The 24,631-nt window shown below is 36.4% G+C and overlaps 1 protein-coding gene across 4 annotated transcripts in view; it reads left to right on the forward strand.

Annotated features, from left to right (window-relative positions):
* brca1 (BRCA1, DNA repair associated) overlaps positions 1-24,631 on the forward strand; it is a 73,539-nt gene that overhangs the window by 12,033 nt on the left and 36,875 nt on the right. The window contains exons 13-22 of one of the 4 annotated variants that reach the window (XM_023341365.1): positions 847-920; positions 1,855-2,051; positions 2,135-2,222; positions 3,491-3,568; positions 4,394-4,434; positions 4,897-4,980; positions 8,304-8,361; positions 9,495-9,568; positions 10,837-10,900; positions 13,589-14,596. In XM_023341365.1, the coding sequence (XP_023197133.1) occupies positions 847-920; positions 1,855-2,051; positions 2,135-2,222; positions 3,491-3,568; positions 4,394-4,434; positions 4,897-4,980; positions 8,304-8,361; positions 9,495-9,568; positions 10,837-10,900; positions 13,589-13,677 (847 nt within the window). In that variant the 3' untranslated portion in view covers positions 13,678-14,596. Of the gene's footprint in view, positions 1-846; positions 921-1,854; positions 2,052-2,134; positions 2,223-3,490; positions 3,569-4,393; positions 4,435-4,896; positions 4,981-8,303; positions 8,362-9,494; positions 9,569-10,836; positions 11,381-13,588; positions 14,597-24,631 lie in introns of those variants that run through there. The other 3 variants (XM_023341364.1, XM_023341366.1, XM_023341363.1) reach the window with 3 other exon arrangements.

A 24,631-nucleotide genomic window follows, 5' to 3' on the forward strand; every position in this document is an offset into this window, starting at 1 on the left:
ACAATTGCATGAAGAATTTTAATTATTAAATGAATAAATTTTTATAAATATTGAGTTTATGTGTTACTGTGCCATGTACTAGTAAAAAAGAGAAGGGATAAGAGCTAACATAGCGGCTAATTCAGTTAGCTTTCACATTGTGTTTACCATCTTTACAATAATATTGTGCATATGTAATATTGAATAACAGTAAATTATATCAAAGGAAAATCTGTCAATGCAGCTTACCTATTACATTGAGTGATCGTCCTAGGAATGCTAGCCGTTAGCCTCCCCAATGCTAATAGCCGCAATAGTCTTAATTTTGGCGCATAATAAATTACAGTGAAATTTTTGGCCAAACTTTATGAATCAAATTCTTTTTTAATAAAAAAAAGGCCTTTATTAGAATATAATCTGTAATCCATTATTAGTTTTTTGCAGCTGTTTTGAGTCCAAATAATGCCAAGAATCGAACTCGGATTTTGAATTTTGTAGTAAGATATGCAGTTTTACTCTGTTCATTTGTCATTACGTTATGGCAGCTAAATTGTCACATTTGATTTTATAAACTGCTGGCTGTTCATTACATTATATTCTGAATTTTCAGTTTTGTTTTCACTGTATTCATATTAAAACCCCACTGCTGCGTCATCAGTCTGTGAACATAACGGTCCAACATGCAGGGGAGGAAAAATCCTTCCCTGAGTTGTTTTGTTTTTTTTAGCTGAAGCTCTACAAATGTATAAAGACAAGGCTTCAAGGACCCAAACTGACAGCAGAGGTTCTCATGCAGCTGATGTAAGCTGCATGTTTCTGTGGGATTGTTACTTATTGTTTTAAATAAACGAGTTCTCTCTTTTGCAGGACAGATATTTTAGATGCAGAAACCAAAGCACCTGATGATAAAGTGGCAGAGCGTGGTGGCTTTTCAGGAACCGGTAAGGCTGTTTGTGTAACTTTGTAGAGTTTAATATGTATAGAGGAGTTTTTCCAATTACCTTAGATTCACCTCTATTTGCTAGAATTTGTTTGTGTCTGCCCTTTGGCTTTTCTCTAGTTCTTTAAATGTTAGGAATGAACTGGTTCAGCTGAACTGTAGTGGCTTTCTGTTATATTGATCATTGCAGTTGGGTTTGTTGGAACAAACTAAGATTAATTTATGTGTTTTTAAAGATACATTTTGAAAATTATATTTAGGACAACAAATTAACAATTCCTTTGTAATCGATTAATCATATTCTGACAATTAATCGATTAATCAGATAAAAGAAAATTGGCATATTCTGCAGAGTTTCATTTATCCACTCAAGACTTTTTATACAATTTTAGAAATAGAATGAAATGATGCAAACAACTCATTTTTTAAATAAAGAAATTGACTAAAATACAGTAAAAGCATTTTTTTAGTGAACACTTGATCATTTGTAGCAAAAGAAGCAGCTGCAGCTTCTTGATTTAACTTTAGTATAGTATAAGACTATATTAGTTGACCTGGTGGTTATTATTATTTTTTTTTTAATAACTCCATAGCAAAAGGTGCTAAATAGGAGATTTTCTTTTACAGAATTTGAACCAGGTGAAGTTAAAACTCTTCCAAAGTTGTGGGTAAAACATATTTGCAGACAAATTTTTTTTAGGTCTTAAATGCAAAGATATCCTTTGTTGTCTTCACACTCCAATTAGCGATTAATCAATCGCTAAGTTAGTAATTGATTAATTGTTAACAAATGATTAATCGTTACTAAACGGTTATTTCAATAATCGATTAATCACAATCAATCGTTTCAGCTTTAAGCATATCATGTTTTTTCTACCAGTTAGTGATTATCTTCCTTTTCTTTTCTCTTAATTTATTTTCTTTTCTTTTCGCAGCTGTTCAAGACTTGACTCATGCAGAATCGATTGTAAAAGACACAAAAACCCCTAATTCAATTTCTGCAACCAAAACGGTGAAAACTTGTGATTCACCTCCAGATTGCCAAGAAGACAAAGAAAACAACAGCCCTCCGATAGAAAAATCTAAAGCTAAACTTGTTCTGGTGTCGTCCGGATTGGGCCCGAATGAGCAGGTTGTTTACTCTTTCAGGTGTTTTGTTTTATATAGGACTTGGTACTGAACTCACAAACTGATGCAATATCTTGTTGATTATAGATAATGGTGAAAAAGTTTGCCAAGAGAGTCGGCGGTCGCGTCGTTTCCCGGGTGACACCAGAGGTTACGCATATCGTAATGCGCACAGGTACACACATTATATCTCTGAAATATCTGAATTGATTAATTGCTGTAGAGTTTTCAATGTTCCTTAAATACACAGTAAAGAAATCCATGTTTTTTTTTGGTACTTTTACTTTTTTGTATTTCCATTCAGACATTTTAATTTTCAATAGTTAATTTCTGTCTCGGTTCTTTTATTGCCACATTTTGTTTTATTTTATTTTTTAAATAAGACTTAAGAAAAAGCTTTCTCTTTGGCCCACACACACACTGCTGCCTTCATTTGCTTGTTGCTAATTGCCCTCTTTGATGGATTATTTTTAATTTCAAGGTTTTCCCTCTCCAAAGCACTAAGCCTTTTTTAATGGCAGCTATCACAAAACGAGGGAGTTTTAGGTTCGTTTATGATTATAGCTAAATGTCAGGAAGTAGCTGCAGGACTCCCACTGTAACAGAGGAGATTTAAATAATTCAACTTGTGTTTTTTTTTATGGCGCCATCATCCACATGCTCTTAGCACTTGCTTGGAATATGAACCATCATACAAACAATCTTAGATTAATGTTTTGTCACCAGATATTTGATTAAACGTTTTGTTTGAATACATTCCTGGAAAAGTACTTTTTTGGATGCAACAGTTCTGCTCATATGTTCCATTTTTTAGGATTAATTAACTTTTTATCACAGCTAGGATTAGTTTTTTTAAATATAGCACTGGATACAGTGTGGGAATAATGACTTGTTTTTACTACATGCTCAAATTAGATTAACACATATAATATAAAATTTTTTGTCTTATCAGTCGGTGGAGAACAAGACAAATTTCTATATTTAGCATTTTTCTTCATTGGCTCAGTTTGACAACATAAACAAGCTAGAATGTGTACATGTAGAAGAAAATCTGTACATTTTTATGAATTTTTCCATAAATAATTGTCGTTACAAGAAGAGACCAGCTTGTGTGATAATAACTTCTAGCTACTTTGCTTCCACAGAAATATTTTAAGGAAAATGAATGAAGATTGTTCTGTATTAAATAAGCTTCTAGGCGAGAGAAAGATTGATTAGATGCCGATTGTTTTTCTCTGAATTAGAGCACCGTCACTTTAAGAAACTAAATCTGATGTCGTTCGGAAGACGCCTACTTGCCGAAATTATTTGTGTAAAAGCCCAAAATGAATAATATAGATACTCCTCAGTTAAAACAGATTTAAAACAGCCAGACATTATATATGTACTGTTTCTAACATCCTTTTAAACATAATTTATAGTTTGTATTTTTCTCTCTGACAGATGATCAGCTGGTCTGCGAACGCACACTGAAATACTTCCTTGGCATTGCGGGTCGGAAATGGGTCGTCAGCTTCCAGTGTAAGTGAGATTTACCTTTATTGTCCAGCAGGAACAAATACGAGTTTAGGACAATTACTGTAATGCAGGAGTGTTCAAAGTGTGGCACGGGGGCCATTTTTGGTCTTTGTAATGACTCTAGGAAGCCCTCAGTCGCAGTTCAAAAAGCTTAAATCTGGTTTTCCACCCAACTGATGCAAACATAATCACAATGCAAAGATTGAAAAATGAGTACTGCTACGATAACTAATAAAAGCTAGAGCTAAACTGAACCATATTTAAACCTAAGTTTCAAATCTCCGCCTGGATATTTTTGCTTATTTTAATTCTACGCAGTTCTTAGGGTCCTGTGAGTAAATACATTTGTCCATTTATTCCATAACAACAGGAACTTTCAATATCTAACAGTTATTTTCACAATTTACGTAAATTTAGAGTTTTTCATCAGATTAAACCAAAGAAAAACATCCTCCCTGCTACGACGCGGGTGAAATTGCCGTAATAACCTGACATTGACTTTAAAGCACAACGTCTCCCCTTTCAGAAACCGTTGGAAATTTTCAGATAGCGCAAAGTGTGGCGGGATTACGGTACTGCAGATTTGGCTGCATCGTCGCCGCTACGTTTGGTCTAGATGGGTTAACTAATAGAAATTAGGAAACACTCTAGAAATTAATTAAAACTAACTCAGTTAGACAAAAAGTCACGATGAAATAAAACTAAGCTATCTAGAGTCTACACGGCCACATGGAAAGCTATGACGGGCCCAATTTACCCTCAGACCTCAAGTTTGACACCTTAGAGAGTAACTGCATGTTGTTGGTTTTTTTTGCATATTTCCTGCAGGGATTTCTGAATGCTTCAAGGAAAAGAAACTGTTGAAAGAGGTAAGCTTCCCCACTCGGTTCTCAGTGACATTCATACAGATGTCTGAGTTGAATTAGAGCGCCGTGATGAATCTCTGCGTGCGCTCTGCAGTGATAGCCCATGAATTATTTAGCGTCCATTAATTTTAGAGATCACAGCAACTTGTTCTGTGTAATCTCTTTGCCAGGCTTTGTTCAGAATCACCATCAATTTGAAACCATTTTCATGCATCAAATGCTGTGTTTGGGGAAACAAACACTACGTTAAAAGACAAACTCTGCCAAAATGAAGAATGGGGAGAGAGTCTAAACAAGCATGGCTGACCACAGGGAAAATAAAATAACAGAATAATTGATTTACTTTTTGTTTTGTGTTTGACAGAATAAATGATTTGGTTATTTATTATACCAATTTATAAAGATCTTTAAAATTATTTTAGACATGGAGGTTTGTGTTCACAAGTTTTTGTTTTTTTTCTGCAGAGTTCGTTTGAAGTGAGAGGCGATGTGGTGAACGGACCGAACCACCAGGGGCCGTTAAGAGCCCGCACCGCAGGAGACAGTAATGTGAGCAATTTTAGTATACTTTATGTTTATTTTCTTTCTATTATTATTTTTCGCCTGACCTCTTAGAATTTGGGGCCCTAAACGTTTTAAAAAACTCGACAAGCTTTGCCTAAAATTGTCGTGAAATTAAGTGTGAAATTAAGCGATTTTAATGGAAATGAAAGTGGGTGTGGCCAACTGCTCTACAGCGCCCCCTAAGTTGAGTTAGGACAAACTGTATACTGTAGAGATCTGAAATTTGGTACGTAGATAGATCCCCCCCAAATCAACAAAAAAAAGTCTCTTGGGGGTATGCCCTAAAATGTGCACAAAGGCGGCCATTTTAGGTCAAAGGCCAAATTTGGGCCATTTTTTAATGTTTACACACCTTCAACTTTAACAAACTCCTCCTAGGGATTTTGATGTATTTGCTTCATTTTTTGTTATTATGCAGTAAAGGGATGGGAGATTAAAAGTTATCAAAATCGTGAGTTTTTGATTGTGTTTAGGGGGCGTGACCGATACAAGGGCCAAGTTGTACCAAACTTGGCATGAGTGATGCAGGTTGGACGCCTGACGATCCTATGTGGTCATATGCTGATGTCATCTAAGCCCCGCCCCCTCAAAAAAGGAAGTGCCTTTTTTTCTTGGAAAGCTGCCTCTCTGACCTCCTTGACCTGATCAAGATGATCTTGTGTCAGATAACACGTTGGTCTCACTTGCTTTAAAGAGTTTTCAGTGGAGGCCGTGGCAAAGGCAAAGGTCACGCCGTTGCCACGTTTGGCTCTAAATTCCACATATTTCAGCCGATCATTCAAATGGTGACATCACTTTAGCCCCGCCCCCTTTGAACAGGAAGTCCTGCTGGTTCTCTACTTTTTACTCGTTACCGGACTGACGGTGATTTGGGAGATTCGTCATACGCGCCACCTAGTGGACGGGTGGCTGAGCTGCGACAGCTGCCAATGCTGCCTGTATTGTTCTTTTTTTCAGTATTTAGGATCTTCTTTTTTTGCAGAATTATCTGTTCAGTCTCGTCACTCGCAGTCCTTCTACATTAAACCAAACAGTCGACCTTCCTCTGCATTAAAGCATTTTCTTACAAAGATGACTTTTAAAATGTAATATTAAAACCTCCCCCTCAGCGGCGTTTCCGTGACCTTTTGCTTTGTCGCTCCTACAATCTGCTACTTGTCATTTCTGTGATGCATAATTACATGTTTTAGCGTTTAGGGCATGTTGTAAATTGTATTTAGCTCAGAAAATATTACAGATTCGAGGCAAAACACTGATAGAAGGGCAGAGTGGATGAGAGAGACAAGCTACTATTAGCTCTTCTGTCTGAGGATTTTTGTCAATTTGCTAATAAGAGAACTGGTGTACTCATAATTCTCTCTCAAATCTCCAACCGGCTGTATCCATTTTGGATTGCTGGATTCCAAAAGCTCTCCTATTAAGATGCTGCAAATGGTAGCAGCGCTGTCAGGCAAAAACAGAGAGGAGGAAGCTCCATCTCCCTATTTTGTTTACACCAGATATTAACTCTCATTACCCTCCATTTCTTGTCTGACATTATTTTCTGCCTCGGTTCGATGTTCTTTCATATCCCAGATTGTTAGATGAGGTAAGAAGGCTACAGCCACTCTTCATGTTATCGCCTCAAACACGTCAAAAACAGTCATTAGGGGCTAAAGAGTTCAGGATTCGGGGGTCCTCGTCTTTTGACCGCAAAGAACGATCAAATGTCCCGATCACAAGCTGCACTTGTTTCATCCTGTTGCACCAACCGCTTTGTGCACACCCTGTTGTGAAAAGCTAATTGTGTTTTTTCCTCCGTGTGTAAAGTCGGCGGGGACGGCTCTGTTTCCACTGAGGGGGAAAATTAGAAATGGCTAGGATGTCACGTTGGTCGTATTCCTGGAGGTTGGAGGTTTTTAAACATAATTAATTGGAATTTAATGTGATAACAAAAATCATAATTTTTATCATAGGAAAATTATCACAATAAATGATAAGCGATACGATAAATGTAATTTGGGGAAAAAATAAAACAGAATTTGGAAAATAATAAAACAGATTTCATAGAGCCCCATTAACATGCATTAAAGCTGCAATACGGAACTTTTATAAAATAAAATAAAAAGTTTTTTTATATATTTGATAAAATATGTCGTAACAGTTTGGTATAAAACGGATAATCTGTGAAAAAAATCAAGCTCCTCCACCTCCTCTGTGAGCTACTATTGCAGAAATAATCCACTCCCAACCAAAACCAACCAATCGGAGCCAGTAGGCGGGTCTTAGCGCTGTCAATCAACTCATGAACGTGCTGCTAAATGTGCTAATGATGGAAAAGCAACTAACTGTAACAGGAAAACTGTTACTGTTTATCTGCCATCATTGGTGGCTATGCTAACTAGCCTTAGCATTCATAACAGGGAACCACTCACAGTGTGATTGACAGCGCTAAGACCTGCCTCCTGGCTCTGATTGGTTGTTTCTGGCTCGCACTGGAAGAAGACAAACGAGCAAAATAAAATTTTACTGATTAGGAATTGTCTCATACCAAACTATGAGACAATTTTGTCACAACATAGTGACAGTTTCACCAATTATGAAAATTAAAAATATTAGATTATTAAGCTACATACTGCAGCTTTAAAAGTTATATGAAAATGTTTGTCGTCTACTAAACATTGAAGGAAACTTCTCACACTTTAGCTCCTCCTGAAGGACATGGGCTGTTGTCTAAATTAAAGATCAGTACCAGAAACAATTTTCTGTGTCACCAAACACCTCCAGGTAACGATCGATACCGACACACAGACAGGTGTGAGACTTTCTCCTTTTATCTTTCCAACGCTTCCAACGTGAATGAGGCGTTAATGTGATTTAAGCTGCTTCAAAGAAAACACGCTTTCCTTCCCATTTCCCAGCAACCCCTGTGGAGCCAGAGGGTAATAAAACACAGCGCCCTGGTCTCAGGTTAGTGGTTTTTTCCCTCTCTGGGCGCTTTCAGCGTGATATTACCTCTGTGAAGGCGGCACTTTGACTCATCCCTAAATTTACAGCATTACTGTGTGAACAAGGTGCAGAGGGTTCATTTTAAACCTTGAGTGAAGAGTTTCGACTTTATTTCGCAGAATAAGCTTAGAAGTGTTTTAGCTCTGCCGGTGTAACCCTTCAGAAACACACTCTGTGATGTAATGGAGGTACTCTCACACGCCGCTGCTGAACGATGTCTGAAGGTTCAAGTTACTCACGTCCCCGACTGTAAGAACAGCTGCAGTTTTTACAGACATTTTTGTATTTATTTTCTGACTCCATTTTGTTTTTCTCTGCAGCTGCTCATGAAGGGATACAAGATCTGCTTCAAGGGGCCGTTTCCAGACATGTCAACAGGTAAACTCCAGAGGTTTAGGACGGCTGAAGTCCAGCTGCACTTTGGTTTAGTTTCTGATTTCATGTCTTAATTATTTTATGAATGAAAATCTCTTTTTAAATAAACGTTTGATTGACGGCATGTACTGAACTCATGAAGAAATGTCACTGAGTAGCATAGATGAGGAATGTTTGATTTTGACCTTTCACCCCATGTTTATTTTTCAGTACATCCATTCATTTATGTTTTTCCGTTTATTCATTTATTTATGTCCATCCATCCATTGGCCCTTTTTATTAATATGTCCATCCATCCATCTTTTCCCTGCTGATTAAAATCATCCTTCTTCCTCCACATAAATTGTTCTCCATGCAGAACAGAAAAGTCCAATTTTATCCTGGTGACACCAAACCATCCCCTTCAACATGGTGCCCCCTACAGGGCTGGTGGTGAACTTCAAACAGGACTTCTTATGACTTCCTTTCAGCAACGTTTCTTCTTGGTCTTCATCTCAGAAATGTTTTCTACAAACCTTTCAGGGTTTTACAGACCAGCTGGATGTGGGCTGGATTTTTTCAGCGTCTTATCAGATTTATTTAGTCAAAAATATAGAAACTCTTTGTCTCTTCTTTCCCTCTACTTCACAGGAATTAACTTTGTGTTGCTCTTTCATATAAGCTTAATCTTCTTGATATGTCAGAGGTTGAACCTCAGAGGGACTTGAGCCCCATGTCGTTTTTTAAATTTTTTAATTATTATTTCTGTTTCCTTCCTGCTGCGCTGTTAAAAAGCTCCAGCAGCGCCTTCCCGCTGCTTTCTGGATCGATGAAGCTCTGCTAATGGGGTGACATCTGCCAGCTTGCCTGAGTAGCTTAAAGACTTTCTTAAACACAACAAAAACACAAGGGTGGAATCTGCTTTATTCAACCAAACTGGATTTTATGCAACATTTAACCCTGAACTGTATAAATCAGCAGATCCATGCTGCTGTTTTCTGTGATATTTACATTTTTCTAAGCCAAGTTGTACAGGTGTTGACCTAAAGTCTTACGTGTTTTTTTTTTGTTCCCACAGGGTTGAAAAGATGAAAACAGAATTAAATGCAGAAGCACAGCTTGATTTTAGGAAAAATGTTGTTTGTGTGTTTTCTAAGATGAGATGGAGTGGATGGTGGAGCTGTGTGGCGCTACTGTAGTTAAAGACCCACTTGTCCTTGACGGCGAACAGGTAAGAGTCTCCCTCTCCCACTTGATAAAATAGTTTTTAAAATTATATCTGGTTCTTTATCTTTATCTTACCTAATTTATATCTTAATTTGCTGCTTTCTGAATCAGAATTATTTTTTAATTATAAAAATGTAAACTGGTTTGCAAGTTCGCTTCAAAACATGCGTTAATTTTTCCCATTAATTTAATAAATTAGAATTTCACTAATACACCTGAGGCTATGTGGCCAAAAAAATACATTCAGTAATCAAAACTGCTCGAGTTGAATAAATAAAAAGAAAAATTTCTCCTTTTTTCGTTTTTCTGGACAGTAACCTGCAATCCCTTTTTCCTTTTGTACTGGATTATAAGATATTTTAAAATTATTTCTTACATCTGCAATTTTATATCTAGATATCTTATAATTAATTTTTACTAGTAATAATGCAGCAATGTGCTTTAATTTAAATTTTACTTGTACAAATTTTATTTATATGTTTCTCTCTAAAATGGGAATTTAAAATGGCTGCATATTTTCTGTTTCTTTACAATAAGTTTTTTTTAAAACAAACTTCAACTAAATTTAACATATTTCCTTTAGTCATCCACCATCTGTTTAAAAAACGTTTTTAAAAATATATTTTTTAATATCTTATTGTTTCAGCTGATTTTGGATTTTTCATTGTATTTAACTGAAGTAAAATTTAATCTGTGATTTTTATGAACATTTTTAGAATAGAAATAAAATAGAAACACCTTTTATTGTCCTGAAAAGGTTCTATAAATATATATAAAAAAATTAAGATTAACGATAACGTTGCACATTGGCAAGGAGTTGGTAATTATTCTGATTCTGTATGTCTGGTTATTTTAAATGATCATTATTGTTATTATTATTATTATCATTATTGTCTTTTATGAGAGTTAGTTTGTAAGCATTTTGTTTAAGTGATATAATTTATTTGTTTAGCCAAGTATATTGAACATGCACATGAATATTATAACATGGTTTTAATTACTAATCTTTTGTAATTATTGAGCTAGTCAGTAATATATTTCATTAAATTTAGATAAGAAGTAGGATTAAAAAAGTGTTGACTTCTTTCTACTCCTTTTCAAACAATATTAGTAAATTAGTAGCTAATTATGTTGTTCTTGGTTATATTTTCTCTGTCCTACTGTTTGTTTAAAAAACAAGTTAGAAATAAAGAAAAAATAATAATAATGTGTTTATTTATTGTTAAATTTCTACCTCAGAATATTTCATTTATTTCCATTTTTTCCTGACAGAAGTCCCACCAGATCGTTATTGTTCAGCCCAGATCCGACTCATCGTCGTCGTCCTGCTACGGCGGTGAGTATTTTCTGAAAACTAAACCTCGTTTTCACCTCCATGTCGACTCGGCCCGGATCGTCACACCTTCCTGCGTAACTCCGACACATTTCCAGCATTTAACGACGCGACAGGAGCGTCAGCAGTGGTTGCATAATTCAAGGTTCAATCCGAGGTTATCCAGAAATAAATGTAAAAGACTTTATTTTAAAACGTGATGGCATGCTTTAGATGTTTTATTGCATTAGTTTGTTTAATAAATTATATTTGTACATGTCTTACCTGGTTAAAAGCAAATTTAGTTTTGATTATTATGATTTTCTTCTTTATGTTTTAATCATCTCAGTTTAAACCTTTATAGTTCATATTTTCAGTTTTAGCTGTAGCGGATTTTAAATGAGTAAATTCTCACCCTAACTCATTTAGATTTTCTAGAAATATATTTATGTATATATATATACAGTATATATACTGTATATATATATACAGTACAGACCAAAAGTTTGGACACACTTTCTCATTGAATTCAATGAGAAAGTGTGTCCAAACTTTTAGATTTTTAGTTTGTCAATTTAAAAATCTATAGATTTCCAGATTCAAAACTTAACTTAATGTTTGTTTATGACCAGAGTTTTTTGCAATAAATACATTAATCCTTTTTTTCTCTTTTTGAAAAAAAACCTGGATGATTAAAATTTTCAGTCTGCTGTTTTGCTCTCAGCCCCTTTTTTGAAGGACAATTTTGTTCACAGTGATTTCATAATTAATATTATTTGTTGATAGTATTGTTTTGTTAATTTATTTAGGATATTTTAAATATCCAAATAAATGTTCATTGCAATTAAAAGTTTATTGATCTTTGAGATCAATAATATATTTCTTGAAAATCATCTCAAAACAACATTTTTATCGTTTATCGCCATAATTTCTGGGACAGTTTGTCGTCCAGCTGACTCGTAATTTTGCTCTGAGACAAAGTATTTTTGAATTTAAACCAGAAGTTACATCATCAGTTGATTTGTCATTGAATCCTTCTGACTCGTAATGTGTTTATGTTTTAACCTGTAAGAGAAAACGCTGCATAAACAAACCACATCTAGTCCTAATGAACAGCTGGGAACAGTCTGCACTCCATCCTGTGGCTCTCCGTAATGAACCGGTCTCGGCTCTAATGACGGTGGAGGATTTTTAGATGACACGTTTGACCTCTTGTCATAAAGACGCAGAATTAGGAAACTTTAGTTACAGAAGGCTGTCCGTTCTGCCTGCAGAGATCATGCACACGTGTAATTTCTGACAAGCAGCGCTGTTAAAGTTCTGCATCAGGGTTTTCTGACATTTGTCAATGAGCTAACGATCTAAAATATACCGTCTGTTTTTGGCTGCTGTCATGAGTTAAAAATGTTTTCAGCTTAGCCACACGTCCGTCTCACCCAGATCCACTGCGTTAAACAGGGATTTCCTACAAGCACGGCCAGCGGTAGAGCGTGCCGCTCCACCTTTTTGCCCATTAGAGAGCGGATTTGTGCAGAAATGAGGCCCGGTCCGGAAAATGAGTGAGGAGAGCGACCCGCGAGGAAAGCGATTGTGAAGGAAGTCAGGGAGCAGAGATACGGCCAAGAGAAAAATGTCAGGTTGTAGCGAGGGGAATGTCAAAACAAGTTGGCCACTTAAGAGAGAGGCTGCCACAGCTCAGAGAAAACTGGCAGCTTGAAATGGAGAAGAGAGCGGCTCCAAACCCCCTCCGTCCCTCCCAGCATCCTAATTTACACTCCTACATATTTAATGCCGTGCGCCCTCCTCTGTGTCCTCTGGCACTTATATTCCAGGTAATTGAACAGTCTCTCGAATCTCCCCTTCCTGCACACTAATTGAAATCATAAAGTTTTCCTCCCTGCCAGTCTGTCGCATTATTTAGATTTGGAAAATTATTGTGAAAGCATCGGTTAAGACTGAATATAAACCAAAACCAATATATAAATCTTAATAGACACATGATCAATATCAATATATATTACAAAGATTCTCTAAAATTTTGTATAATTTTACTGAACTGCAAAGCACTCGGGGGAGATTCAGGAAGGGGAAAGGCTTTAGCCCTTCAGTACTCAATACCTTGACAATTAAGCAGATCGGATAACTTTGATAAAAATAGACGTCAGCCAATCATCCTTCTTCCCATGTTTTATATCTGGAAATTTCATGTCTATGCACAATGCTGGAGGGCAAAATGGCGATTCTTTTTCTTGTAATCTATAGCCGTGCTGCTGCGGTGGAACAGTTACGCTAACAAAATTAAGCCTGGAAATGTATGAATTCTAACACAGCGGTGACTGATTAGCTAACTTAAAAACCTGCTCTATTGATGATCTGTCAGAGTTGGTGTGAGGGTCGCTGGTCTTTTCTTATTTTTCTTTTTTTTTTAACCGTACCAACTCGCACCAAATTCCACATCATTATCTACATAAGGTTGTCAAAGTCAAGCTAGCATAGCTGACATACTTCCCTCTCCCTCGCAAATTATCAAAAAACATTTTTTAATCTTTTTTCTGTCCGTATCTAGTTATTGTAGAAGCAAATCACGGCTTCCCTTTTTCTTTTATATATGTCATATATCATTTAAGATTTAGTGAGTTATGTTAACAACTTGACATCTAAAACCAGTGGTAGTCATCGTCGACTAGCAGTTTTTTTCCCTCCACCAGGAAGGCGGGGGATGGGATCTTGTGCGTCAAGCTACGATAAATTTAGTCCATTTTGGCCATTTTATAAGTAGCTGGCAAGTTGAAAAAGTGTGAGCACCCCTGCTTTAGCTGCTCCACCTCTCACTGCCAGGTAAGTAAGGGAGGTGAGACCAACTAGCTCACTCACTCTTTGGTTACCTAGCAACTCACTCATTCTTTGGTTACCTAGCAACGACCTGTGGAATAACTTAAGCAGCAGCAGTTTAAGGTTTCGTCTTTGCTTATGGAATATTTATTATTCCTAATGGCTCAATACTTATTAATCATCTTATGTTTTATACATTAGTTTGTTAAATTAGTGTTTTATTCTCAGACTCGTCAGGTGCATAAGGTGTGTATATGAGAGACAGTTCAAAACAAAAAAGGTTTATATTTTGATTTATCTTGTCCCTGCTGTAAAATGTAAAATACTATAACCAAAAAAATATTAATAACAGTACTAAATTGATAAATAATAAATGATAAGTAATAGTGAATTTAAGGTGTATTTTGTAGTTTATTTGTATTGTTTTTATCTCCAAAGTGTGAAAACTTGCCTTAAAAATGCTTGAAAAGTTCTTAAATTTTACTGTGGGAAACATAAACAAACCCTGCCTTCAACCCCTCTGGGTTTTGGGGGTCATAGTTCAGATATTTGAGCTTTTCAGATGCTAATCAGCTGCTCCCAGTTGGGAAAACAATGCCTTGTGGCTACCTGAACCTACCTGCGGTGCTTTTATTCACCTACCTGCTTTGTGCTCACAGCTCTGTCCAGGAACGCCGCAGTCGTGACCCGCGGTTGGCTGCTGGATTCAGTCGCTACGTACACGCTGCAGAACTACAGCGGCTACACCGTGTGAGGACACACAGACCCAAAGTGGTTCTGTTGTGTAATTCTATTTTTTAACGTCCATTTCTGTAACTTAAGCACATCGACACTCTGTTCTGTGTAAAATATATCTAAAATATGTATATAAAGTGATATCAAAAGCAATTGATTTGTGTTTTGTTTTTGGTTTATTGCTGGTTTGAAGTTTCCAGCGCATGTCAAAACATGTTTAGTTGAAATAATCGTCTCTAATTGCAGTTTAGTTTTTAAAGGAGTATAAAATAAGACCAAATAAAATCACAGGAAGGACAAAACCTCAATTTGTTTATTGAGGTTATAATATATAATATAATATAATATAATATATAATTATATTCCGCAGGTTCTGTAGTTAGCAGAAAGTTTTAAGTTTAAAAATATTATGCTATTATACTGCTTCATGCAGAAGTCCTGATATCATTAAGATATGTTTGGCTTAATATTTAATTATTAATGTATAAATCTACAAACGGTAGATGTATAGATCTACCAGTTAAATAAACATTTGAATGGTTAAATGTTTATTTAACCATTTTAAATAAACAACCAAAAACAACAAATAAAACTGAAGCTGAAAGAGGCCATGGCACCAAACTGAAGCTTTCTGCGATCAGTATTTAGTAGAAAAACAGAAAAACAATCATTCAAATGGATATTATTGAGCTCATTTTAATTTATTATGTAATAAATTTATTTATTGTTGATTTTTACAGACATATCTGTAAATATGTTTTACTCGAAACTCTTCGAGTAGCATAGTTTTAGCTTCACCCAGATCAAATTCACTAAAGAGAAGTTTGACATTTTAGGCAATAAATTGCTTATTTTCTTATTTAAAAATGAATTATTTCCATTCTTAAATTTATTATTAATATTGTATTAAATGCTTGAGTGGTTAAATGAAAAATAAATCTGCAGGCTTTGGATTTTATCCTGATGAAATTATTTTAACATTTTACCAGCTGCAGTCTTTAATACAACTTATCTATTAAAATGGAAACTTTTCTCCTCTTTATTAGGTTTTATGTGTGTTTTGCAGCACATTTACCTTCACTACACTCAGTATTTCTACTGTAAATTAAACATGCAGAAGTTTTTCTTTCATTGTCAGAAAAACATATTTTAAATTCAAGCAATTTCAAAACTACAATTGAATTTTTCTTCATCAGCCACTAGGCTAATAACAATAATTAGTCAGAAATTTAGTAAAACTGATGTGCCATCTGCATCACTATTGTAGAAAGCAACTCTTATTCTTTCGATGCCACTGTGGATTGAACGAGTTCATGTTATAGAAAATCCATATCTGCACACTCAGTGAGTCTGAAGGGCAGAGAAGTAGCAGAAAAACACTGAGCTCCTGCAGCTACACTCAACTTTTCAAGCAGAATGAGCTTTTTCCTCAAGGACTCAAATCTACTTGAATGACTGCGCACCACACCAAGCCTCACACAGTTTCTATTTAAAGGTCAAAGTGATGTTTGTTAATACGACCGGCCTTTTTTTCCCAGTCAGAAATGGTCAATCACATCTGCTGAAAGTTTACACAGCCCACGTTATTCCTCATACTTCAACCCAAGTTGGATTTTCTTAATCAAATCCCAGTGAAAGAGCCTGAAAGAAAAGATTTTATTCAAACCGTTCTGCCATTTGAGTCGCTGACATTTGGTTGCAGGATAAATACAAACGCTGCTTTTAGTCTCATTCATTGCTTTGACAAAAGATCCCTGAAAACCAGGTGGCTGAAAGAGCCCACTCAAAACAATAATGTCAGCCTGTTCGCTCTGAGGCTTTTTAAATGCCAGATGTACGGAGCCAGATGCCAGTGTACCAGGACCCTGCCAGTTTATTTTGTTTGTTTTTTTTACAGTGCGGAGCTCCAACCAACCATACGTTCAGCTCAGTAAATGTGCGCAAATCTTTGTCTATATTCGCAATTGCAATGTTTCCTTTTAAATAAGAAACTACAATCACACGATAAGTCAGTAAAAATCATGGCATGTAAACCGGATGTAAACAGTCATATGAAATGCATTCATAATCCAGGAATCAGAGGAGACATTGACGTCTTGTTCAGTCGTTGGAGCGACGAGCCTCTTATGGTGCGTTCACACCGAATGTCAGAATCGCTGTAGGCGGGCGTTGAGAGGAGCCTCCTTAGCATATGTGTCCTTCAACTCTTCCACCGTCTCCTGCGTATTTCGTCTAAATTAATACAATGTTTATTTAACGTGACTCAATGTTTTTGCTGGACGGGTTTGGATAGCTCAAATGCGGGTAAATATTTTCAAATAGTAAAAGTCATAATTTACTCGACATTTCAACTTCCTCGCTGATCCTCTTCCAAGCGGGATCCTTTCTGTTCCTGTCTCTGTAGTCATAATTGATTGGTCGTAGATCATAGGACGAGAGCAAACATGAACAACTACTTTATCCTCCATGTTTCTGTGATCATGTCTGAAAATGCGCCACTATGTTCTGGTTGATGCTTCGCATCGGGCGGCGAAAGTTCAGATTTTTCAACTCCAGCGTCAGAAGCGTTGAAGGCGCGTCAAACGCTCGAAAAGCTTCAAATTGTGCCCTTGACGCGCCGCGACTCGCCCTCAACGCGCCTCCTCATAGACTTTGAATATAAACCAGACGCGCCTGACGCTCAAAACGCGTTTGGTGTGAACGCAGCATTATACTTGGGCTACAAATGTAGCGTTTTGGCAAAATTGTAGTTGACAATTTTACAGACAAGCTATGGATTCAACACAAATGACTCAAACTTTTTATGAACTCTGTGATGCTGCAAGTCCGAAAAAACAAAAACAAACCATCGTCCTCCTACCACTTCCTGTCGTCTTCTTCTTTGTGGTTTGCGCCAGTAGTAACTTCCTATGATGTGATTAAAAAGTCCTTCCATTGCAGTTTTGCATAATACATCCTTTTTGATACAGCTGAAAAATCGCCTCATCCTATTGCAAAATCTTTTTACCAAAAAACTGTTTCTTTGTTTGAATTTTTTTTTAAATTGGTGTTTCCATTAAGCGAATATATTCTCTTAATTTCAATTTGCGCAATTTTATATTCAATGGAAACACAGCAAATGGAAAATTGCACAAATTGACCACATTTGACAATATAAATGCGCAAATTGAACTTGTAATTGTGCAAATTAAAATTACCCAAATAAATTTGCAAATTGATCACACCTGGGCAAATTAAAATTATGAAAAACAAATGTGCTTAATAGAAATATGCCAGTTTTGAAAAACTCGCTTTTGGACAAGTTTTTACACAAGAATGAGGTGGTTTTTATGCAGTAGCAATATAGATGTATTTCACAAAACTGCAATGGAAACACAGGAGTCCCATGATCAACAACCGGAAGTTACTACTGGCAAAAACCATGAATAAGACAATAACAGGAAGTAATTGGAGGTTCATGATGCAGCAGGTTTTTAAATAAGAAACTTATTCACATGTGATTTTAATCGCAATTGTGGTATGTAATGAACATACCACAATTGCAAAATAGTTTCTTCTACATTAACTTAGTTTTATGCACATTAGCCATGGAAACACAGCTAGTGTAACATTAGCATTTATTTTGGGGCTTTGTTTACATGTTTACTAGATGGGTGCTCCATTTATTTATTGATTTCTGATTATCTAATAGCGCAGCCTGATTGTTTTGAACTCAAACTGAGCTAAACAGCTGCTGGTTAAATCAGTTTGATTAAATTCAATCTTTTGCTCTGTTGGAAACATGGCTACATCCCTACAGCTTCAGTTGAAACACAGATGTGTGCGTTTTCCTATTTTAAAACTGTGCAAATTAAATTTGAGCTCGATGCCGGCACAGGGTAAGCAGTTCAAATGATTACAGTGGCTGAAAACGTGTTTGAAGCTGAGTGTCCCACTGCTTAAATTAAGTCAGGTCATGAGGAAACCACCTGATGTGTGTTAACCAGCTTCACTATAAAAAGCTGAGACATCCCTTCGGTTCAATAAAAAAACAAACTGATGTGAAACATGGTGGAGTTTAATAAAAATAAAAAAAACTTATCAGGATTCATCCTCTGTGTCCAGATCATGATCGGAGGAAAGGAAATTGATCTCACCTTCCAGTTTGTTGATGGTCAGTGGGATGGAAAATAACTTTTGGTCTCCTGTTGAACAAACTCAGTGTAGAACAAGTCAACTTCTTGAACCCGACATTTGGGTTTTATGCATCAACCTGTAGGTCGGTTCTAAGCTATTTAATTCACAACCAATTCAAAGATAATTAAATGGTCATAAAATGTTGTCTCCCCTCTTAGAAAGAGATTTGTGTTCGAGCTGAATGTCTGTGTCAAACTATTCTCAGTTCCTGAGTTGTCAGACGGTGTGGACCGACACGTCCCATATGGACCACATCTCTGTTCCACATGGGAAATTACAGAGCCCATCTGGACCATTTCACTCTGCTTGTTTGTTTTTTGACGCGACACATCTGTGTGCAAACATGTACAAAGCAGACCGGTGATTTGTTTCCAGCTCCCCAGGGTGTTCATTTATTCCCCTGCTAAATGCAAAGGATGATGGATCTTTGTTGGGGGGGAAAAATGAGGCATGAAGCTTCATAATAAAGCTGTAAAGTTTTGGGGTTTTTAAAGCTACCATCTGATATATCATGATTTTTAGAGATGCACGTTGTTTGGTTGATTTTTAGTTTGACTGGTGGTGATGCAAAACATAATCTTTTTCCTATCAGTTAGGGTGTGGAAGTTGCTACAAAAGGGAAGCAGACTTATATTTAGCTATTTTCAGTGAGTCAGAAGAAATACAGAGATGTTAAACGCTTCCAATGACATTCAGGCTGCAGGAGAGTGAGAGAGAGCAAGACTTGAAGCAGATAACAGAAATGCTGACTGTATTAAGGGTATAGTGCTCTACTTTTGATGTTTAATCTTGCTACCTCTGTCGTAAAACAAGCTAGATATGGAAATCGCTTTGTGAATACCCAAGGAGATGGCAGTTTTTGTTTTTACACAAATAAAAACAAAACATTACCATTTACAGGTGATTAAACACACAAAAACTGATTCTAGCCCATTTCTAAAACTTTCTATAACCAATACACATTTAATCACATTCCATGTCCGGTTAAAAAGATTTATTTTATTTTGTAAAGAAAGTAGACATAAAATATTTAATCAAATACACCTTTTTTAGTCTATTTCCATTCAGTTACATTTGGTGACTTCACTTTCTTTCAATCAACAGTTATAATTTTCTTAGCAATCAGCAATAAAATATGTAGAATATATATTTGGCCAGCATTGAAAAAGTCAGCTGGAATAACTGAGCAATTAAAACATTTGAAGGGACTTCCTTTTTACCAATTTTCTCAATTTTTTACTTAATATTTTTTCAGTATCAAAATGATTGGACAATCCCATAGAATTTATTAGCAGATTTTTCTATGAAGCATAACTACAAATTATTCTAAAAAAAAAAGAAGAAAAAATCTTCCTTTTTAGCAGATTATGCTTTATTTTTTCTCCAAAAAGCATAATCTAAAATATTTACAACGCAGTTTTGGCTAAAATTCTTCGGTAAAATGTTACTTGACACGCTATTGGCTGGTGTTTGCTTACCAGCCAATCCTGGACCGTCATTCATTTGCCAAGCGCTGATTGGCTGCAACCCCCAAATACCGAAGTTGAGGTAGCGCAGTGCAAAGACAGTTTCATTTGTATGAGTAGTAAGATACATTTGGGGTTTGAACTATTACAATAAGCGATTTTAAAAGGGGAGTCTTAAGTATTCACGGATTTTAGCGAACCACAATGCAGTTAACCGCACTCTACAGCAGATTTCTGCTCTCTTAAAGCAGCAGTTTTGTAGCAGCTACTGTCATCCAAGCTAAGCTAAGCGTTAGCTTATTGGCATAAGCAGGTCAAAGGCGTACAGAAATGGAAAATGGGTACATTTCAAATTGTTTTATATTTATTCAAAATTGTAGAAAACTCTCTCAGCTAGATGATATTACAAGAGGAGGAAAAACTAACCACAGGAATCCACAGCTGGGTTGTTGGGGTGAAAAAAAACCCCTGACTCATGATACTCTAATAAGATCTCACACCAAAATGAACCATTTACACTGACATTCTTCCCCTTGTAGAAAAAACCCCCAGAAGTCTAATGAGAACTTAATCTCAACTGTCGTTCCTCTGTGTCGGTCAGTGTTTTGAATTCATGTGCTCCAGATATTTTCAGATGTTTGCTCTCTGGAGTCATGCTGCTGTAAATAATGTGTGCACATGTCCATGATGACCTCCACTCGCTCAATTGGCTGCTGTGATCCTTGTCACATCCTGGTGTGTTTTTATTTTAGTACTACATCTTTTGAAACAGATTCGGAAAATCAAGCATCCTGGTTTTTCTTGCAAACAAATCCACAACAACTTTAAGAACAATCTCCAATTCCATTTTTTATTCAGGGTTTTAAATCTTATTATTGCCATAACTCTTCATGCATTCTCTGACATTTTAGGCATGACTGCATTCTAGCTTGTATTTACATTTTAACATCCTTTCTGCCTTCTTTGTTACATAGAGAAAGTCAGACGGTACATATATTTTTAATCAGCTCAATTTTACACACAGTATAAATGGCTACTGCATTTTTAATAGCTCACTCTTCCTCTCCTGGACATGGCGACCGTTTGGCTGGTATTACTATTTTGTTGTTTCTGCGTTTCCTGGCCCCATGTCGCTCTTCTCCGCCCTCCTGATGTTAAATTTGAGCAAAAACTGAACCGATGAGCGAGCATCTGGGTGCGTTTTTATGGTCACTGTTGAAGCAAGGAACGCATTAAAGTTGTATAAGGGTTGAGCCTCGGTGGTCAGTGATCAGTGCGACTTTACAGCGGAGTTAAAATGAAATATCAACCCCAGTCTAGTTGGCTTTGAAAAAGATAATGGTGCATATAATAATGTGAGGGAAAGGCAATATATTCAGGCTGATTCTGTTTAAACGAGAACAATAACAACAATCAATATGATTGTTTATAGATTAATCCAAATACCTGTCCTGATCCTTGTAGGCAAACATGTGAAAGAAGATGCTCTGATCAGATAAGACCAAAATGCAGAAATATAATATACATAATCCAAAACATAATCATGTGCTGGAATGGCCTAGTCAAAGTCCAAGTCTAACACAAATGAGAATCTGTGTGTAGCTGTTAGCCTTAAAGGGAACCTATTATTCAAAATTCACATGTTGCACAATTTTATATTTCTGTTTGGATCTCAACTCCCTCTATAAACAGCCCAAACGCTAAAAAAACACACAGACGTTTTTTGGCAAACACACAGCCGTAAGTTGATGTTCTCTGGAAAACGAGCCGTTTCAAAAATCTCCACTGCACCGTTACCTAGCAACACCAACCAAGGTCCAGAATGTCTGGTCAGCTGTACAATGGCTACTGGAACAGACAAGAGTTTTGTTCTTGTTTTACCATCCAAAAACCACTTGCTGCATTTTTGTTCATTGTGCAGAAGACCCCACTTATGCTTTTCAAAGATGTACAGTACAGACCAAAAGTTTGGATACACCTTTTAATTCAATAAGTTTCCTTTATTTTCATGACTATTGACATTGTAGATTCACACTGAAGGCATCAAAACTATGAATAACACATGTGGAAATATGCACTAAACAAAAAAGTGTAAAACAACTGAAAATACCCCTTATATTCTAGTTTCTTCAAAGTAGCAACCTTTTGCTGTGATTACTGCTTTGCACACACTCTGCATTTTCTTGATGAGCTTCAAGAGGTAGTCACCTGAAATGGTTTTCACTTCACAGTTGTGCCCTGTCAGGTTAACAAGTGGGATTTCTTGCCTTATATATAGTCATGAAAATAAAGAAAACCCATTGAATTAGAAAGGTGTGTCCAAACTTTTGGTCTGTACTGTATGGTTACATAATTACGCAGCTGTCTGAAGCTGTTTTCACGTGCGAGGGTAAACATTGAAATGGAGGGCGTGGATTTAAAGTGGCAAGACGCCCTAAAACGGCTCAAAATAGGCGGAACTGAGCAGACTAAAATCTCATTATCTAAGAATGATTTTGTGCAAAAAAAGTGTAATGAACAGGCTATGGAAGTTGCTATTATTTTTTCTCTCTCTTTGTGAACGCCTGTTAATTAAGTGGTTAGACTGACTGAACAATAACATGCCTGAGTTTTGAGGAACAGGACCAGGAAGCACATGTTTTAGCTCATTCTATCTAAGCGCAGTAATTCAATCCGGCTGTGCTTCTGTGCAGCAGAACCTGCTCATCCGCCCCCTTGTTATCTGTCTTAATCCAGGGCTAAAACACAATCCCCCCTGTGAGCAAGAAGAGAAGTCATCTAGGTGCATTTCTTCATTTTAAAAATGAATCAGCAGATTTTCTTTTACATGACTTTTCAAGGGATTTGCTGTTTATAAAAACTGGCTTACTTTCCTTGGACACTAGTTGTCTTTAAATTTCAGATTTCTCAAAGAGAGTCTCATTTTTCATCTCATGACTTCACTTCTTTAGTTTTAAACAACAAGCAAACGTTCAGCAATATTTAGGGTTAGCAGTCTTTACAGTCCAAAGAGCCACTTTCATCTCAGGGCAGATAAATAAAATTAACTTAGAGCTGCAAATGTTAAATGACACAACTTATCAATATATACTGTATAAAATGTCATTGTTTACATATTTTTAGGTGGGACAATACATATTGATGAACATTTACATGGCAATACATAAGACTATAGTAGAAAAATTGTGAAAAACATCTAAGTGACGGCTTACTCCCACCTGCAGGTGGCAGTATTTCTTCTACTAAACAGCTGCTTCAGAATTACTTGATGTCAAGTTATAATCCATAATCATATGACGTGTCATAAAAAGCACAAATATTTCTAAATTAGCACCACAAACACTTTGTTTTTTATATTTTGCAATAAAAATCAATTGTGAAATTCTGGAGGGGCTGAATATTATTTAATTTTAAGAATTGATTTATATTTTAACAGTTTTGTTTGCGGGTTTTATTATTTTCTGGTTCCACCAGCCCTATCAGAACATTCATGATTTTGATTCAACCCAAAATGAAAACGAATTGGACACCCCTGCTTTAGAGTCTGGAGGGCCATAAAAAAAGCTATTGGGGGCCAGATTTGGCCCCCGGGCCATGAGTTTGACACGCGTGTGTTAGAGGATGTAAAAGAAGGAGATTCACATTCAGCTCTTTTGTTGTCTCTGACCAGTATGCATGTGTTTAAATGGCCCAGTCAAAACAAAACTCATGGTTTCTATCCAATGTGACTGAGCTTGAGCTACTTTACAAAGAAAAATGTGCAAAAACTTCAGCCTGAAATCTGGTAGACACACCCTTAAAAGATTTGCAGCCATAAGCTTTTTATTGAACTTTACAAATATTACTCTTCTGTGATGGTTTGAACCTGATTTAATTTTCCTAATTTAACGAATCCTTTTAGGTTATTTCATATTTTAAAATTATGCTTATTTGCTGAGTCAGAACCGCATTTATCTGAGGAAAAACCTTCCAAATGTTTTTTTTTCCATCTTCCTCCTCCATTTGCGTCATGTGAATTTGCTTTTCTTTTATCCTTTATTTTCTTTTTTCTTCAGTTTTTCTCTTATGCAAAAACCTTGACATCACAAGGTTTTCAAGGTTTACTTTCATGCCTGAAGCTGCATTGTATTCTAATTACCAGCAGTACCCCTGCCTACACTTGAAGCTAAATAATAATAAAAAAACACACACATGGCCACTATTAATTTGTATAAATATGGCTGATTTGTAGTTATAATGCCACGAATAGGAGCCCTAATGAGTGCATAGGAAGAATGAAAGTAAAGCCTGAGGTTTCTGACACAGCTGCATCCGTGTAGCAGCTCAGATAATTATTTTCTCTCTTTCTGCTCTTAGATCTCCACCCTTCTCCACCACTTCAAGCTCATTTTTCAAAAGCCACCTTATCTTTGGCTGCCTTTCACACTCAGATCCCTTTTTAGTTAATGGGAAGCACCTGAAAAATGGAGGCCATTAGCCGGATTATGCTCCGCAGCGGTGGCTGAATTTGAGTCGTTGGGGCCAGGTAAGGTTGCTGGTGGAAGAA

This window comes from Xiphophorus maculatus, chromosome 10 (assembly GCF_002775205.1).
Source record: "Xiphophorus maculatus strain JP 163 A chromosome 10, X_maculatus-5.0-male, whole genome shotgun sequence".
Classification (NCBI taxonomy): domain Eukaryota; kingdom Metazoa; phylum Chordata; class Actinopteri; order Cyprinodontiformes; family Poeciliidae; genus Xiphophorus; species Xiphophorus maculatus.